This window comes from Momordica charantia, assembly GCF_013281855.1.
Source record: "Momordica charantia cultivar OHB3-1 chromosome 7 unlocalized genomic scaffold, Mcharantia_2.0 BLBB01000007.1, whole genome shotgun sequence".
Lineage (NCBI taxonomy): Eukaryota > Viridiplantae > Streptophyta > Magnoliopsida > Cucurbitales > Cucurbitaceae > Momordica > Momordica charantia.
In genome coordinates, this window is record NW_028275165.1 from 15,258,541 (window position 1) to 15,278,075 (window position 19,535).

Genomic DNA, 19,535 nt, shown 5'->3' on the forward strand with positions numbered 1-19,535 from the left:
ATTTTTTAGTACATGGGTATGAAAAGAGAAAAATATAATTATTTTAATGTTATATATATCTATATATATATTAAAAAAATGATGCGGGACAGAGAACGAAGAACTTGGACCCATTTAGGTGGCAAAGAAAATTTTACCCCATGCCCATCTCACGACAAATTTAAACGAGATTTCCCAACTCCATTTAGACGGGTCTCCGTGAGTACAGGACCTACTCGAAAAATGAATATCCTTAAAAATGACTATTTAGAAATTAAACACCACGGCCTAAAAGAGTAACTTGTCTTAACAAAAAAAAAAAGTAATTTAACAAAATTGCGCTTTTTTAAATTCTTTATTTTGGCAATTCCGTAAATGTGCGGGAGCGTACGACGGGGTTAACTTCTCACGTCATCGTACATAACATACATACACGTGGCATTTCATATTCCAGACATTTCCGGCGAGAGACTACCAGAAGAATCTCGAAGACGCCGGAAAATTTTGTTCGAATTCTTCGCTGTATAAAATGGCCCACATTTCTCAAAATTCGTCATCTCAGATATTGACGAGCAACTTTGATCGACGTAAAAGCGAGTTCGGGAATTTGAGTCTCTGTTTTCTGGGTTGGTGGACCGTTTTCGAGCCGAGATCTAAGTCGTCTGGATTGTATTTGGAACCGATTTGGTGGATTTTCCTTCCCGTTTCGTTTAACTTTTAATTCGACAAATCGAGGTGAGTTTTCACGATGTTGTATTGTAGTAGTTCATGATTAAGTTTTCGGAATTCTATATTTTTTATGTTCAATTCGAAATATGGGAACCTAAATTGCGTCTTTGAGTGATCTGAATTGAAATTGGGAATTTATGAAGCCGTACTGTGCATTTTGGATCATAATTATAATACTGTACAAGCCTGTATCTGTGGTAAAAGTGCTTGAGTTATTCTCTCGTTGTTTTCTGAAGAAAGTTCATTTCCACCCTTGAATTTATGTAAATTTTGACCAACAACTTTGGATTTGATCAATTTTACTTGAACATGTGTTATCATATAATTGATATCCTCAATTAGTAAATTAGCTGAGTTTCATTTCTTTTGAAGATTTGTGAGTGACGATTGGACGATATATTGCTGGCATTGGCTCTTACAATTAAGTAGGATGATTTTAATCTGTAGATTTTGGCTAATTTCACAAACCATCTTTTACAATGTGGTTTGATGATATTCTTGACAGGAGTATCGTTAGTGCATTTCAGATCAGCTAGAGAAAATGATTCCAGCTTACAGGTACATGGACTCGCATCCATTCCAGAAAAATCAAATGCCTTCCAATCCATATCAGTATTCAAATATGGAACATATCCCATCTTACATGATGATGGATCCAACTAGATCATATGTGCCTCCAACTGATTCTGGGCGTAATACTTGGTATTCTGGCTACCCAATGCCAGTTTATTCCTGCTGTAATGGTGGTAACTTCTTCCCTGGCTGTTATGGTTTCAGACCGCCACACCATCCCGTTGCACCGCATCAGCATATGCAATGCTATGGCGGGTACCCGTCGTGCCCCGAACCGTATTATGTCCCATATGTTCCTCCCCCACATTATAATGTAGAGCAGCCTAGGTTTGAGTTTGATAAGAACATGATGATGAGGAATCATCACTGCTGTGGCTGTCCTAACAGTTTGTGTGGGCAGAACCAGAACCAGAACCAGAACCAGAACGAAGGTAAATGTGTGAGAATTGAAGAAGAGAAACCAGATTTTCAAAGGAAGGGGACTCTAGTTCCTGTTCAATTAGGAGATAATCAATGCCCAATTTTGTGGATTCCTCCTGATTATATGGGGAGGGAAAAAGAGAGAGAGCCTTCTGAAACTGAAACCGCGAAGCAGGAGAAAGAGCGTCATGGTTCTAATTCGACTGAGAAGGGTCTGAAGTTCTGGAGTGGCTGGCCTTTGTCTGGTCTGAGCCACCTTGGGTCGTGGTTGCCTGACGGAGAAGGCATGGGGGTACAAAATGTGCAGAATGAACAACAGGAGGATGGAAAAAATGAGCTCCCATTTCCTGTTATTTGGATGCCCGCTAGAAAGAGTTTTCAAAATATGGATGCTCCCATGAAACCTACTGCAGAGCCTTCTACAATTGAGGGTCCTGAAGTTTTGAAGACCATAAATCAGAGAAATATTCCTGAAAAGGATATGGATCACAAGACTGAAGACACCAAGGAAATTAGAGAAAGAAGATGCATCCCGATCCCAGTTGCGACAATGAAAGACAACGAGGAAAAGGAGTCATCTCGAAACAATGTCAAAAGGCAGTCTTCATCTTCGCCAAAGAAATCAAGACTGCCCCCTGTTTGTCTCAGAGTGGATCCTCTTCCAAAGAAGAAAAACAGCAATGGCGGTTCGAAGTCCCCCAGTTCTTTAACTCCGATTGCTGCAAAAGATAATTCTGAATCGGATTCAAAGATCGATAATGCTACAGCAGGGCATGGTAGCGAGAAGATCATTAAGACAGTAGAAGTGAGGACCCATGAGAGCCATGATCAAGAGAACGAGGAGATTATCACTAGCACTGGAGAGCAGCTAAGCTCACCGAGGCAGTCAGAGGAGAAGTTTCTTGACAAGATTTGCAAGGATGGAACAGAGGAATGTACGGGTAAAGAAGATGGAAGAGAAGAAAGTACAGATAAAGAAGACGGAAGAATAAGCCATACCGATACATCTACTAAGGTTGTTGATGAAGGGTTGGAGGTAAGTTCAGAGGACTTAGCGCCGGATGAAGGAAAAAAGGAACAGCCGAACATGACAGACATAGAAGCTGCCCTGCTCATCCAGTCAGCCTACCGCGGTTATGAAGTTAGGAAATGGGAACTTGTAAAAAAGATGAAGCAACTTGTTGAAATTCGTCAACAGATCATTGAGGTTCAAAATCGTGTGAAAGCTCTGGAATTGGCTCCTCAAGATGAGAAAGAAAGAATGTTTACTGGAGAAATGATAATGAGACTGTTGCTAAAACTTGACACCATACAGGTATTTATCAACTGCACAACTATAATTTCTTCTTTGGTAGAATGTTTAATAAAAAATTATGCTTATTTTCTCACCATTATCATTTCTCTTAAAAACAATTTTGAATTCTTAGCTAATATTTTAGTTTTTATAACATTTTTTAAATTTCAAAATTTGGCTTCAATTTTAAAAGCATTTTTCAAATGTGGCATTGTGCAGTTCTCTTTTGTTTAAGGTTAAAGGATTTGAGATCGAAGTGTTTAGATTTAAAATTTGAAATTTCCCTTTGTATGCTGTATCAAATATATATATATTCACATATAAATTACTTTCATGTTAAGTTGAAACTGAAGTGTAGATTTGAAGGCCTATTCTAAGGTATCTTCTTTAATTTTGCACTCAAAAGGGTGTGCATCCAATTGTGAGGGAGTTCCGAAAATCATTGGCAAAAGAACTTGTATCCCTTCAGGAGAAACTTGACTGCACGACGATGACTACAAAGCCTACAGAAGCAGTACAGGAAGTCACCACAGAAAAACCTGCTAAACAATTTGATATAGAAACCCATGATGACAGGAAGGAGGAAGAGCAAGATGAAGCTGATGAAGTAGCGATTGGCGAAATCTTCTCCGAGGGGGCAAATGACAGCAACAGTGTATTGGGAGAGTCGAAGGAAGTTCAACCTCTCTGTGGTATTGATCATATGGCTGGCTTTGAATCGAAGGAAGCTCAACCTCTCTGTGGAATTGATCATATGGCTGACTTTGAATGTGCGAAGTCCCCTGTAGAAGCCCCTGATGACAGAAAGGAGGACGAGCAAGACGAAGTTGATGTAGTAGCAATTGGTGAACTCTTCTCCGAAGGGGTAGATGAAAGCAACAATTTGTTGGGGGAGTCTGATGAAGCTCAACCTCTCCACAAAATCCATAATATGGATTGCTTTGAAGGAGCCTTGTCCTTCCCTGCAGATGTAAATGATGAGAACTCTAAGGCGTGTGAAGCAGAACAAGTTGTAGAACTAAGAGAACCTGGAGTTAAAAATGAAGATACCTCTGAATTGTCCTCTCAAAACTGCTCCAAGCAATTAGAGTGTGAAAAAGTTGCATCATCGCTCTTCGAAGATAAAAAGCCAGAAGAGGCTGAATCAACGGCTGAGATGGAACAGAATGTGGAGATGGTGACTGATGAAATTCTTCAGATTGACATGGAAGGACAAACTGATGATTGTCAAGCAACCATTTCTGTACCCGATGAAAATGGACAAACTGAAGATCATTTGGCTGCTGGTTTGGAAGTGCCAATGAGAGAGGATGATGATCCAAGTAATTTTGAAGCTGCTAAGCTTGAGCACATTGAAACGAGAGAAGTATCAGATGCTGAGCAGAACGGGGAGGATTCGAGTCATGAGTCGAAATGTGAAAATGGAAACGGAGCATTTGATGAATCTCAATCAAACTGCACTGGTGACGTGAACATGAAAATTGAGTTGGCAACAGCAGACACGGAGGAGAAAATGGTTGGAGAAGTGCAACATCAGGCTAAACAACCCTCTGAGAAATCTGCAGAAACCGAGTCGGAAACAGCATACGAGGAGGAGAAAATGGTTGGAGAAGTTCAACTTCAGGCTAAACAACCCTCTGAGGAATCTGCAGAATTGCAAAAGGAACTATTAAACTCGTACATACATAATGAGGTCATAAGTGAGAAAATGGCAGAAGAGATGGACAAAAGGCTGGTAGAAGAAAATGAGAAAATGAAGGAGATGGTGGAGAAGTTGCTGGAGGCTGGAAAAGAACAGATAGCCATTATATCTAAACTAAGTGGAAGAGTGAAAGAGTTGGAAAAAAGGCTGGCGAAGAAGAGGAAACTGAGGGGAGGATGTGGGAAATCTGTGTCAAGACAACATCCTATGTTGAATGGTCGGATAAAGACTTGAAAAGATCTGCAATCAAAGTAAAGATGTTCTTGGATTGATGAGCCAATATCTACTGATGATGGAATCCTTTTTTAAGGCGTGTTTTAGCATGTATCATCGAAAAATATTAATATTTTAAATGAAAGTGATTTTAGCGATAGTAAATGATTTTAGTGATGTTTATGAGTACAATACTAATACATAGAAGGATTTAAACTTGCGATCTCTTAATTTATTGGAACGGTTGGATGGTTGGAACGAGTGTATCGAAATCGAAAATCAAAGAACCAAATGGAAAAACAAGGAAGACTTAAAAAAATAAAAGTTAGAGACTTAAAAAAATAAAAGTTAGTTTAAATTAAAATAATAAAGTCTAATTCAAAATAATGACAAATTGAGCTAATTTTTGTAAAAGTCTAACATATTTTAACTTCTTACTAGACTTGTAATTTTTGGAAAATTTTAATCTTTTTAATTTTAATCTCTTTTATTTTCGTGATAAACATAGAATAAATATATTGACAAACTCTTTATTAAATGTCTATCTAACTTATATCTTACAAAACTCTCTTATTTATACAAAATTCTCTTCTTTATCAAATTTTATTGTTGGTGTATACTAATAAATATAGCAAAATTATTTGGCATCCATAACAATTCTGTCTCTATCATTATAGGTCCTTCGGTTGAAGAGAGTGGCGCCCAGCCATTGAGAGTGTGTTTCTCTCTATTATCTTTGTAGAGTAAGAGTACAATTTTGGACGAGTCCCTTGACAAAGGAAAAACCTCTAAACTCCTTCTGATAAGACGAGATAAAGATAAAAATATTATTGGCTTGTTATATAGTCTAGTGTTTTTTTTAATTATAATAATTATTAATAGATTTTATGCGATAGATGATTCAATTATAGTTTGTTCAAAATTTGACCTCTCCCAATAAATTTTGGCAAACAATTCTATTTTCACCCACTTGTATCCAATTCTGAATCCTCATAAACCAAAAATAGAACCATCTTGAAAAAAAAAAATCTACAGTAATTTCTGGCGTAATTTACATAAATCGCTTTAGAGATAAATGTCAGCAGATGGAAAATTATAAGTTAATGTCGACGTTCTTTATTTTTCTAAGTACAAATCTAACTTTTTAATTTTAAAGATCAATTCAGGGGAGAATTTTCTTAGTTTCTTTTCTGTTTTCAGCAGAATTTATTCCAATATCAAAGCAATTAAGACGGTAGACTTCTTGAGAAAATAGTACACTTTAAAAAAAAAAAAAAGAAAAGAAAGTTGCATTTCTAATCAATGCATAAACAAACCACTTCGTCAGTAACTAACCTCTCTTCTTGCTAACATTTTTTCATAAGATGATTTCAACGAATCCTACCTCAAAAGAAAAAAAAAAGTTTCAATGAACCCAAATAAATTTCAATCGATATTTATGCCCTTTCAACTTCAATCCCCATTCGTAAATCTCTCTTTGCCTCAAAATACCGTCGACTCATATTTTTTTCCAACTGTGAATATCTTTTCCATTTTTTTAAAACGAAAAATTCAAGAAATCGAACCAAATTGACGAAAATGGAAACCGAAAAATAGAATAAGAGAGAAAATTGAAGAACGAGAACAAATATAGATAAGTGGAAGAGGGAATGAGCACCAATGTAATTTACTTCCACTTACATGCAGAAAAAGTTGTTTTAGGGTTAGAAAAAACCATTTTTGAGGGGTGGGTTATTTGACCAAAAAGAAAACTCAATTGGGTCATTTGGGTCAATTTCCCGGGAAAGGGAGAAAGAAGAAGAAATCGAAACAAAATAAATAAAAAAATTGGGTGTGTTGGGGGTCGATCTTGGGCGTTAGGAAGCCAAGGATCATTGAAAACATTAATCTTCGAAATACTTCCAACCCGAAGTCTTAGCCCTTTGACAAGTATAATCCAATATCGGGATAGTACATGTATAATCTGGATCGGGACTATCCCGATCCGGTATAGCATGAAATTTCAGTTTTTTTCTTTTTTTTTAAAAAAAAATAAATCTGGATATTTATTTTTGGTTCTCTTTAATTAAATATTGGATATTTATACAATCTTGAGATAAATGAAATATTGACTATTTTTTTAATTAAGTTCATGCATTTATCCAATCTCATACCAGGATTATGCAAAAATAAACACTGGAAATTTACCAACTTTCAAAGAGTATATATATTACAGTTAGAAGTGAATTGCCATAAAAATGGAGTTAACATGAAAAATAGCACGATATAATACATACAATGGCACCAGTCAAGAAGAATGTAGTTTTACATAATAATAACAATATTTAAACAATAAACAAAAGGGGAAAAAACCCCAAATACACATCCTTCTAGAAAAAAGAAAACAAAAAGATGTTAAAAATGAAATGAATTTAAGATTAGGCTCTAATTCTGACTAACCCTCCAATTTGCATCAAGTTAATTAGTTTCCAAAGTAGTTTCTGTACCAATTGTTGTGGTTGAATTTTCCATCTCTGGTGGAGGCTTTACATACTTCCCTATCACTTTTTGGTGCCTTCTGTGTCTCATTCTGTCTAGTTTAGCCTTACTCTTCTGCTTTCTGTTCTCTTTCTGTCGATACCGTAAATCCTTCTCTCTCTCGTATACGCCTTGCCAAAAGACCTCCCCTGTTGATGGCCACAGCCACCGTCTTGTGGGGTGATCGGCATCTGCTTCCTCTCCTAAGTCCTCGTCCATGCCCTTTATCGTGGCATACGAAAACCATTTGATCCACATTTGGCCTCTCCGGATCTCGAACTTGTGTTGTTCTTGCATTGCGCCAGTCTCGGGGTTCACGTACACAATCCGCCTCGCACTGTGATATGCCCAAACATTTACAAGCAGCTCGAGTAGCCTGGAGTAACAGTGTTTGTCCTGTAAAAAAGTACGATTCAACTTCAGCAATTGCGAATGTGTAAACTGATGGTGGGTGCTCGATATGCTCATGATTCCATGTTTGTATCAGAGAAACTAAAACGCAGAGGGGAGTTACTTTGGACAAACTCAAATAACATCGTCCACGCGAATGGTGTTCATCGTACATTTGCGCATCTAGTGCATCGATAAACATTCTGCAGATACGGAAAATTATCGACAACAGTTAACCAATGAATGAACTTTTGAACAACAGTGTCACAAAGATATGAGAAAGATCTTGCAGACCTTGAAAACATGACAAATTCTAAAAAAGATCTGGTTGGCAGAGCCCAGCTCTGCATCACGGACCATGTACGACCGTCCGAAGGCATGGGCGGTAAAAATTCCTGACTACTTCTTACACCGTACATCTGCTTCAACGTCTCGGAGAACGCAAACCTATAAACAAAAAGGGCATAGATAAAGAATTGATAACAGAAGGGTGAATGGAGAGACTGCAGATGATTCTGTACAGAAATTAGTTCATGAATCTTCCAGGTCTTACTTGCAATTTCCAGCATTTATGGAATCACAAAATGACCAAAAATCAAGCTGTAATGGGTTTCTCGGATCCGAGTCCATGCGCACCCAAAAGTAGAGAGCATCCCCATGCCTTCGTGCTTGAATTGCTTCTAATAATGCACTTTCTGCAGCTTTTGACAATGATACCTGTTCGATCATGCACATCGGTTAGGAAAAAAAAAAGCGTGTTGCTTTTGGAAATGATTGCAAGGAACGGGAATTCCCGTGCCCCACCCTCAGACTGAAACGACATTAGGAGGTATACAAATATAGTTGTGTAATCTCTTATTGAACAGTCTAAGTGTTCCACTTCTTCTGTGCAAAATAATCTAAAGATTATGCCACAGCAGCCTAGCTCTCCAACTTCCAAAGATATTCATTGGCTAAAAACATAATTGATAGGGGTACAGATCCTACGAATTGCTTCAAGTTCAAGTGATTTACTTCTTATTTTCCGTTGGAGAAGAGAATTACACATGCAAAAGTGATTTCAAGAAACAGAACTTAAGAAGAAACATGGATGGAGAGATGTCACATACATTCCTTGCAGTTGCTCTCCAAGATTGAAAACCAATCCAGGCATTCTTGTGTATCCGATCGACCCGGTTAGCAATTGCGAAGAAGGCTCCATATTCACTGAGTACATTTCGGTAGTAAGGGTTACTGAGAAGTGGAAGCCGTGAAGGTGCATCGACATCATCTACCCCGGGTCTCCTGCCTTTACTGGACTGCAAAAATTACATTCAAACATCCACGTCAAGATGGTAAATATAACAGCTTGTTCAATTATTTGGTGAAAGAAACATTTCATTGAAGGAGAAACCCAAAAAGCAGGAAAAACTAAGGGGACGATTATATATTATTCCAAAACGTTAAATCCAGCACTTGCAAGAAACCTTAAATTCAGAGACTATATGCAAAAAAAATACCTGACACTTACGAATTCTAAATTATCTAAATTAGTTAAGTATCCACAACGAACTTACAATAAGAAGCCACTTTATTTTAGACAAGAACCATAAAATCAAGCATAAGTCGCAAAAATATATCTCTGAATACCATAGAAGTTAGAAGAAAACTATTCAAGTCATTGTACAATGCAGCGAAGCAGATGGTTGCTATATGATATTTAAATTTTCATTCTCACATTCGCACATGGAAAACAAAACAGTGAGAAAATTTTCTGGCAACCCACCAGCCCAATTCCACGATAAAGAGAAGTACGGTGCAGGAAAGGCCAAACTCCTTCCCCAAAGTAAGGTTCATAAATGCACAATGGCTGTCCAGTCCTTTCAAGTTCCCCTTCATCCCTCTCGTGCAAATCATTCTTAGATCTATCAGCTCTCTTGGCGCTTCTATATACATCCTCCCATGTGCTATGAGGTTGATCAGTTCTATCTTTTATCTGTCAAATTCAAGTAAAAATGATGATTAGAAGAAAGAAAATAACAACCAACTAAACACAAACTATCATGTTTGCTTATAATCTTACCTCTTCTTCCTCTCTTCTTCTTTTGATATTAGCCATCACAGTGTGTTTTTCCTCCTCCCATATATCATATACAAATGACTCATCAGAAGCAATAGGACTACCAGGCCTCCCTTTTTGAGTATGGTTCCACTGCTTTTCAAATCTATCTAAAATCGCAGAACTTTTTCCGTTTCTACTGAGGAATGTGAAATTCGATACCCCTTCAAATAACTGCCACTGCCATTTTTCTTTCAGTCTGGAAGGGATTTCTACAACTGCCTTAGCTGGTGCAGCTTCTGATGGAAGCTTAAGAACCGCGCCAAGTAGTGAGGCAAATCCCTCCACAGTTTCTGAAACCATCAGATTTTTCACAGTGCCTCTTCCTATTGAAGCAATATTGCGAGCTAGTGGCGATAACCTCCCTTTCGAGATCACTTCCAAAACAATTTGAGAAAGTACATTGAAATTCCCCTTGGGGAACAAATAGCCATTTACCCTGTCATCAACCTATTTGTTATTGCCAGTTCAGTCAGTAGCTTGTCCAGAATTGAATGTATGATAAATGTTTTTTCTTTAGTAACATGGAAGTACAGGCCACAGAAAAAATTTCAATCAACTTAATAAAGTGCCAATGAAGGAAAAATGTACAAGGTACTCCAATTGTTGGTAATCAAAAATAGCAAATATCCCTATGCAATTTTATTGGTAGAAACACAAAGGCGTCAAACTAAGCCACATTCCAAAGTACCTTGTGTTCCTTTCCAGCTACATTCCAAAAAAACCAAAGAAATTAACCGAGTGAATAAATTCAGAACCATGATGTTTGCACCTGCTAAAAGCCCCTAGTCGATGCTTCTGTACGAAGATTGGTGCTCACATTTTAAAATGTTTCTGTACGAAGTAGTCCAAATAATAATATATTGCACAAATTTGGAAGGAAAAAGTTACTCAAAGAACAAACACATCCTAAGAAAACCTAAACAGAAAAGGAAAAATAAAAAAAAATAAAAAAAAAGATAAAAGAGGGAGAAAAAAGAAGAAGATTGATAGGACCTCTTTGCAGGAGACTCTATTCCTTAAGTTAAATATGTATCATTATAACTCGAACAATGAGCTAAGGGAGAACCAGCAGCAGTGCTGATTAAATAAAAAAGGCCGAGAGACAATGCCACCAAGAATAAAAAACAGTGATGCTACATATCCTTGAGATAATTGGAAGGAGAGTGGGTAGGTCAAACAAGAAACCAAAAAATATGCTGTATAAGCAAGAACGTAGAATCTTGAATGAAAGACAATAAACAAGTATCAATTCATGCACATAAAGAGAGCATGAGACTATAAACATTAAATTACGAAAGGGAGGGAAAACAGGTAAAATACATTTTACCTTCTCTAAGTGATAATACATCACATCCTCAAGACATCAATATCCAACTTTTAAACTTAAGGATCAATATATTAAGAATTTTTTAAATGAATTTCTTAGATTATTTTAGTAGTCACATAGGTAGTAGGCATCTTCTCTATTAATTTATGTGTATATTAGGTTCAAAAACTGGTTTACCAATTATGGTAACTTATTACAAAACTACGTTCATACACACAACAAATATTGCTGAATCTTTAAGATATGCAATTTTAAACGGATATGTACATCTATACAAATATTGTTGAATCTTTAAGATATGCAATTTTAAATGGATGTTTACATCTATCATATTCATAGATAGTGATTTATGTAAATTCACCAGATCTAAACAAATGGTAAAATTTAAAACATATTGTGGAATTGTCATTGCTCTAGCTCTGCCTAGTCTCTATGCTATAATTGTTAACAAATCATCTACTCCATAGATCGCTAAACCCTGAAGGATAAAACTTGCTTTTAAGATGAAACCTCGATTATGGGTGGTGGAAGAGTGGTTGGGATTGACTCTATCTCCAGGAAGGTTTGACCCCTTCAGAAGCATATGCCAGAAGACAGTTAAGAGATTGGATCTCACAAGCCAATTTTTCTTGCAAAATTCCTCTTTTCTGATCTCTCGTCAAAAGATCAGGTTGTCCCAATAGATTTTTGCAAAGTTTTTTGGGAAGGAGAATACCCAGGAAAAAATATAAATTCTTCCCTCAAACTTGGCTCATGGACTATTGTGGATGGCTTTTTTTCTTTCCCAATAATTGGAAGTCGCAACTTTTCTCCCCTTGACTTGGGGGGCATATGCGCCTAGCCCAAGGCTTGGACTCAAGAGACAAAAATGCTTTGGTATTAAGCTGAAGGTTCAAATTTGAGACCTCTAAGATAGTATGACCAAGAGATCCCAACTCTGGCCAACAAAGCTGCCCCTGGAAGCTTGTGGATGGCTGCTTTTCAAAGAGATAAAAATCTACCATGCTCTTCCTTGGTCTAAGCTTCATTTCTTGGTTCAGTGCTTCATTTCTTAGAGAACGAAATAATTTTAACATTTAATGGAACTCCTGATTTTTTTCAGTCCTTTAAGAGTGCCTCATATTTTTGTAATTACACCATTCTTACCAACAAAAATTGTAATTCAGGACCTTGTTTTGAATCTCCTTTGACTTTGGCTTTGTCAGTAAGTATCCGGCCTTCCCTTTATTTTGTATCTTGATTCTTATTTATTGTAAGGAAACGATGTCCGAGAAGAAATGTATGACATGGCATGAACTGTTGGGAATACGAAAAAATTATCCTGTCTATAACATGCTGCCTGAGAGTAGGAAGATAAGAAATTAGAAACATACGTGTTTCCGAATAATGGAGAGATCTGGGGCGATGATTGGTTTCCCCATGCCCATGGCTTTTACCAAAATCTGAGGGAAAGATTGCTCTTCCAGGAAAGACCCATATATCACAAGATCAGCCATACTTAAAGCAACGTCTGAATCTGTATCAACTGGAACGTGCTTCACAACACTCCTCGGATACTTCAGTCTCTGAGCAATGGCCTAAGAGAAACCAGATGACTCAATAAAAGCTAAAAATTTGTTAAAGAGAGAAGTAAATCAAAGCAGACATGCACCTCAACAGCCATGGTGTAGTTGCTAGTTGAAACCCCACTTAGAACAAATATCTTGAGATGAGAATTGGAATGTTCATCCAAAGAAAACTCACGAAGTAGAGGCAACATGGCCTGCAAAATCATGGCTTGTTCCAGCCACATGCCCCCATATAAAAATTGGCTTCCAACAATTGCAATAACTAAATCATCATTTTCATAGCCCATTTTTGCACGCAGATTATCTTCTGAGGCGACAGCAATTTCTGTTTCCAATGCTTCAGCAGGAAAACCCGGAATCACAAAGAAATTCCCAGAATCAAATGCAGAGTAGATCATCTGTGGAGATTTTAGAAATAATAAAACAAATTAATAAGAAGTGACAACTTCGTTACATCACAGGTCCACAATGTAGGACAGTTGTTGAAATGATACAAAAGTAACAAGAACAAGATATTCGGAAAATTTCTTTTTAATGAATGGTGCAAAATTCTAAAACATAAAATTTCCACTGCAGATAATATTAATCCAACATAAAACTCTTACTGAGAGAGAACTTGTAAAAGAAATAGTTATAAACTTACAAAAATTGCATGTTTTTAACTTGACAGAAACATTAACTGGCTGTTTTCTTCCTCATTATAATTATCAAGGTTGATTTATTCGTTCGTCCCTGTGTTTAATCTCATATTAATCAGTTGTTAAGAGAACCATTACCGGCATGACATAATTGGGAAAGACAACAACAGCTGAATGGTTGAATACTCTCTTCCAATCATTTAAAAGATCAAATAGCCCAAGTGAAGTATAGTTTTGAGAGCGTAAGGCAAGGGTTTCTTCATGGATGGTCCAGATGAGTGGCAAGGATTTGAAAGGTTCCTGCAAAAAGCTGTAACAAGCAACATCATTCATTGAACTAAATAATAGAGTTCAGCATATTGCCATGAGTTCACTATTAGTCCAAGATAAGATGGATAGATAATGGGCATATACAGGCAATTATTGGAATATGATAACACAAGTTTAACTGCAAAAAAAGTGAATAAAGAAAATAAAATAGAAGGGAAAAGTAAACCATACCATAAAAATCAAGCAAATGAAAGAAATCTTGTTTACATTTTTAAAATTGACAAAATAACTTGATAGTCCTTAGGAAAGGTATTATTTTGTCTTTTCATTTCAAAAAGAGTGTTCCAGAAAGTGACATTTTAACCCCCTATTTCAAAGTTAATTTAAAATAGTCCATGTCAGTAGTTCAGCTAGATGTGAATACTCTCTTTTGATTTTTTCGAACAAGATATGAACTTTTCATTGATGGATGAAAAGGAAAAAAATTGTTCAAAGATACAAACTCCGTCAAAAGTAAAACTAATAAAAGGAAAACAGAGGCCTTTTGCTATGCCTTTCAATCAAAATCCTAGAACATCATTGCTATCCAATGATAAATAAGTTTGAATACAACTTTCCACGTATTTATCTCAAGGAGGTAAGCTCGCACTGAATCAATATCTGTAGAGTGAGATTATTCTTTATTTTTCTCTCTTCAAAATTCCAAGATTTGTGAGGAAAATATTGATGTTATCAAACATCAGACTTCATGGTCTCCCACTAAAAATTTTTGCAACTAGCCTATTTCTCTCAAGGAGGTAAGCTCACACTGAATCAATATCTGTAGAGTGAGATTATTCTTTATTTTTCTCTCTCCAAAATTCCAAAATTTGTGAGGAAAATAGTGATCTTATCAAACATCAAACTTCTTCATGGTCTCCCACTAAAAATTTTTGCAACTAATCTTCCTTAGAAATTGGTTTATGCTAAAATCCTTTATGAGTTAGAATTGTGACTAAAATAACAAGTATTGACATTCTTGAGAGAGGGGTCTCAGCGTTCCTAGTTTAAGGGTGGGTCGTTTGCCTGTATTTTCTTAGAAGACGGAAGTCTCTTTAGTCGAGTCCTTTATACTCCTTTATACTGTATGATTAAACTGGTAACTTTTCACTTACTCAATGAAACGTTTTGTTTAATTTCAGAAAATAAATAAATAAGATCTAAAAGTTGTAAAGAAGAGAGAAAGGATTATGAGGAACTTGTAGGAACTGGAAAGGGACTCATATTTAGTCAAATTGGGAATTGTTTCTAAAACGTGTGAGGAATGAGGCTTAGGGATTGGGAACTTGGGTTATAGAAACACGCTGCTCTCCCGTCTAAATAATCATGGTGATTCCCTTGGAGAATGAAGCATCATGGTGTCAAGTCATAGCAAATATTGGATGCACTCCAATGGTTGGGATTCAAAACCAGGTTATTTGGGCACCTTTAGGAATCCTTGAAAGACGACCTCTCAATTTTATCCTACTTTTGTGCCTTTTGTTAGATATCCTATTGGGTATGGTAATATGCGTTTTGGGTGGATCCTTGGTACCTCTCCAGTTGCAACTTTTCAACTTCTTTTTTTTTTATGAAAAGCCGAGCTTTCGTGAGAAAAATGAAAGAACGAAGGGCATACAAAAAACCGACCCAGTAAAAGGAGTCAAACTAAAAAAAAAAGCTTCAATCAAGCAAGATCGATCAAACCTAAGGAGTCATTACAAAAAACTTCAGACACTGAGGCCTGGGAGACATGGAACTGGAACTGAACAAGGTCCCACACCTCCTCCCTCAATCTCTCTAGCCCTCTACTCCCAAAAATCAGGTTGTTCCCTTCAAAACCACAAACCCAAAGAACAGCAAAGAAATCTGCTTGCAACAATAACCAGCCCTTATCTCTGAACAGACGAAAATGAAGAGTCTCCTCCAACATCAAACTACACTCTCTGACCCGAGCAAGATGAACCCCAAAAGTCTTAAATAGACAATCCCACACCGTCGTAGCAAATTGGCAAGTCCAAAAGTGGTGATCAAGATCCTCAACTGCTCTCCTGCAAAGAATACAGCACTAGAAAATGGGGTGCCTCATAATAGAGTCCAAAGGTTCACTTATATCTTTGATGGACATATCCTCCTCCATCAATATCCAGTTTGTTGAGCCTTTCATGAAAGATAGATCATCAAGTTGGCTACTAATTGTTGTATCGTCATTTGGTTTCTCGCTCCTCTTCCATCTCTTTCTTCTCCAAACCTATTGAAGCTGAAGGTCCCAAAGAAATTTCAAACCTTAGTTGGTTGATTACGCTTGGAAGGATTAGCACAGTTGACTTTATTTAGATAGCTTCAACTTTTGTCCTTGGCCTAATTGGTGTATTTGGTGTAGCTGTGCTTCAAAATTTTTGAATCACATGCCTGTTGTTATACCCTTATGCTTCTAAAGGTATGTAGTTGCATTTGGCAGGATTTAGGTATCTGTATGGTTCATTCAAGGCTCAAGCTCACATGCTATGATGAAGGAAGCTGTGTTGGATCCTTGTGTTGGATCCTAATTTTTGTGGTAAAGGACCAAAGGTCATTTTACTTTAAGTCTGTTTCTTTGCTGTTGTCTGAAATTTAATAATGGAGGACTCCAACTGTTGGTGATCAAGAAAAAAACATAAATACAAAAAATTTAGAGAAGTATGAAATGAAAGAGAGGCATTATTACAAGCAAAACTCCGAAACTCCTCCTATGAACTCTAGAGACCAAAAATAGCTTAGAAGTATGAACCAAACAAGTGATTGTAAAATATTAAAACGGTTAATCCAACAAGAAAACTATGCACAAATAGACAGAAGACTATGGGACTTTTTACCCAGTTATGAAACCAAAACTCATCTCATAGAACAACCATCTTACTGAATGTAACTCATTGAAATTCTAATAAAGCAATGGCAACATCACCCCAATATTTTATGCAGTAGTGTACTATAAGTTCCATTTTCATGATAATCAAAATGCCTATTCTCATTCTTACCAAGAAAAGACATCTTTCACCTCAAGAGAGTGCATAAGTATGCCATCATAGCTGGAAAAAACATCATAAATAAATTAGAAAATAGAAACAATACATAATTTATTTAATAGAATGCTGTAGAGATAAATGTCAGTAGATCGAAATGCTGAGATAAGTAGCATCAACATACTTTAGCCAATCAACCATGACCTCAGTCTCATCACAAGTTTGAATTAGAGTAACTGGGACTCCCATTCGTCTCCAAACATCACTCACTGGCCCACTCTGGAGAGAATAAACCTGTAGACCAAACGATTCAGACATTGAATCACATGCTGGTGCAATGATTCTCCATCATAGACAGCATGTAAAATAAATAAGGCAAGTTTAAGCTGACGAACTTAATTCTAAACGTCTATTTATACTGGGAATCGGTTATTTCGAGACAGTTATTAAGGGGGAATCAAAAAATAACGATGATCAAATTGAAAACCCCTTGCCTCAAAAAAATACAAGAAACCAATTACTTTTCTTATTTATTATTCTTCCAAGTATAAGTAGAGTGACAAAACTACAGATATAACCGGTTACGGGAAGGTTTCTGAAGGTGTAAGAACGGTATCAGCTGCAACAAGATATTTGAGATAGGAAATTCCCAAAAACAGCATGCTAACACCTTCCATCAAATATCCCCAGAAAAATAGCTATATAATATAAGTTGAGGTTAATGAAGGCAATTATGTAAGGACTCTTGCATTAAGATATTCTAAAAAAATTAATTACCTGAAACACATATCCTATCTCCTGCAGCGCAGATGCAATGGTTACCATCAGCACTTGATAAGAATCAACCAACAGATCTGAAAATACCTTTAAGGAGAAAATGACATTAAAAATAGTTATTCATAAATACTGTCAAATCTACAAAAGACACTGAATTAAGAAAAGGAATTCACAATCCGTGGAAGAACTTAAAAACTAAATTAGAACTTCAATGGCAGAGAGTTCAAAGATTTGAACCAATTCCAAGCAAACTCACCAGTGCGAGCTGAGGTTTCCTATACCCAAAACGATTTCTAGTCCTATTGAAAGATGAAAAATCCCCTTCTCTTGCTTCTTTCTGAAACTTATCCAGAAGCTTCGAGGGCTCAAATCGAATACCCTCCCCAAATTCCAGCATCCCGAGCTCCTGCAAGAACTTCAAATCCCCTAAACTTCTCTCCACATCCTTCACAGCAATCTCAGACTTCTCCTTCTCCATGATTGATCCAGGCAAAAACATTTGAAAAAAAACCACAAAGAAAAGGAACACAACCACAGTACAAATCCATTGCAAGTAATCAATCTTCTGGAAAAGCAAAAACCGTGAAAATCTCGATCTGGGTCTCTGTAAAAATGGGTGCCTCTCCCCCCTGCTAGCGGATGAAGAACGAAGAAGAGGGTCTCTCTTCAATGGAAATCCATTTTCCAGAGAACCCATTTGCTTCCCATCCAATTTCAGTGAAGCAAAACGCCTCAACTCCTCAAAATACCGAATGGGTGTCAAGTAAAAACATCACTTAAAGATTCAGAATCAAAACCAAAATGACCCCAAAAACGCCGACAATCGCCTTATTGAATTGCGACAGATTTGGGGCAGTACAAGCAGTAAAATTCAGAGCAAACACCAAAAAAATTGACGGGGGATGCTTGTGAGTTGAGTAAACAAAGAGAGAAGAAATTAAAGAGAAATTGTTCAACTCAGAGAATGAGGTTTGAGAAAGTTGTTGACGTGGAGAATTGAAATGCGTCAAATTCAACTCCAAAAGGGTCTAAGAAATCAAAGATTTTCATAGATTTTACTGGCAACGATGATTTTGGCCGAATATAAAGGGGGGGCTCCTTCCTTAAGTGTGATTACGTAAAATTAAATCAATTGAAATCAATTTTGAAGTAACGCTCTGAATTCTGAAATTTTTCAAAGATTCTTGCTTTACTGCTCATTTGGGTCGTGTGCCGCTGCGAGAGATCAACATACGTCAAGTATAATGTAATCTGTGTGATTAAAGGATGAGAATATTCTTCATTTCATAGCTTAATATAATTTTAGTTTGATTAATTTTTTACTCATGTCTATATTAGTTTTCAGATTCATTGGTTTATTTGTGTTATTTTCTTTTCTTTTTTTGTTAAGGATGAATAAACGATCCTCCAACTCATTTAAGTTGATGGATATGGTAAATTTAATTCAAACCTCCCGTTCTGATTCCATAAATATGAATAAACGATCATTCAACTCAAAATTTAAGTTGATGAGTTTGGTAAATTTAATTCATATATTGGATATCTAATATCTTTTTTTCAATTTTCATCCATATATTTTTTAGATAGTAATTTGGTCGTGACAACAGCCTATTGTGTTTCAAATTCTTTGTTCAAATGGTTAATGAAAACTTTTAATATCAATATCACGATGAACCTAATTCAGTAGTAATTGATACAAGTCTTCAATCAATGAATTGAAAGTCAAAGCAAGTATAGTTCAACGGTAATTGACATCTACCTCCAACCAAGAGGTTGTGAATTCGAATCTCCTCAAATCAAGGAATTGAGAACTCAAGAGGCAATTTTATTAATCATTCATGGTCAACTCCTTAAAGAAAAAAAAGACACATTTAACGTAAATAACAATAACTACTAAAAACAAAAAAAATTTACTTAATATATGTAAGTGTCCAGGTCAGCATACTCACATTTTGACGAAATAACCACCTGATTCTATAACATTTAATTTCGGTGATATAATTCAAATATACACCAT

The 19,535-nt window shown here is 36.4% G+C and overlaps 2 protein-coding genes across 3 annotated transcripts; one reads left to right on the top strand and one right to left on the bottom strand.

Annotated features, from left to right (window-relative positions):
- The first annotated feature begins 431 nt into the window (after positions 1-431).
- BAG6 (BCL-2-associated athanogene 6) lies at positions 432-5,075 on the top strand. 2 transcript variants are annotated; one of them, XM_022291508.2, is made up of 3 exons: positions 432-714; positions 1,214-3,016; positions 3,465-5,075. In XM_022291508.2, the coding sequence occupies exons 2-3, from the start codon at positions 1,250-1,252 to the stop codon at positions 4,929-4,931; spliced, it is 3,234 nt and encodes a 1,077-aa protein (XP_022147200.1). In that variant the 5' UTR covers positions 432-714; positions 1,214-1,249; the 3' UTR covers positions 4,932-5,075. The 2 variants fall into 2 exon arrangements, with proteins under 2 accessions (XP_022147200.1, XP_022147198.1); XM_022291506.2 differs by having other exon boundaries at positions 433-714; positions 3,402-5,075.
- A 2,078-nt stretch (positions 5,076-7,153) lies between these two features.
- LOC111016180 (glycosyl transferase family 1 protein) lies at positions 7,154-18,599 on the bottom strand. Its single transcript, XM_022291476.2, has 14 exons — positions 17,775-18,599; positions 17,519-17,605; positions 16,926-17,035; positions 16,757-16,807; positions 13,590-13,761; positions 12,897-13,211; positions 12,619-12,822; positions 9,880-10,365; positions 9,583-9,792; positions 8,927-9,115; positions 8,371-8,534; positions 8,112-8,264; positions 7,942-8,020; positions 7,154-7,823 (listed from the first exon to the last, which is right to left on the bottom strand). Exons 1-14 carry the CDS (start codon positions 18,213-18,215, stop codon positions 7,368-7,370), a joined length of 3,117 nt encoding a protein of 1,038 aa, XP_022147168.1. The 5' UTR covers positions 18,216-18,599; the 3' UTR covers positions 7,154-7,367.
- Positions 18,600-19,535: the final 936 nt, after the last annotated feature.

Coding starts and splice junctions, on each gene's coding strand:
- BAG6 (XM_022291506.2), top strand. CDS start 1,250: ATGATTCCAGCTTACAGGTACATGGACTCGCATCCATTCCAGAAAAAT. Junction 3,017..3,401: donor TAAAACTTGACACCATACAG/GTATTTATCAAC, acceptor TGCACTCAAAAG/GGTGTGCATCCAATTGTGAG.
- LOC111016180 (XM_022291476.2), bottom strand. CDS start 18,215: ATGGGTTCTCTGGAAAATGGATTTCCATTGAAGAGAGACCCTCTTCTT. Junction 12,823..12,896: donor ACTACACCATGGCTGTTGAG/GTGCATGTCTGC, acceptor GGTTTCTCTTAG/GCCATTGCTCAGAGACTGAA. Junction 8,265..8,370: donor ATAAATGCTGGAAATTGCAA/GTAAGACCTGGA, acceptor TTTTGTTTATAG/GTTTGCGTTCTCCGAGACGT.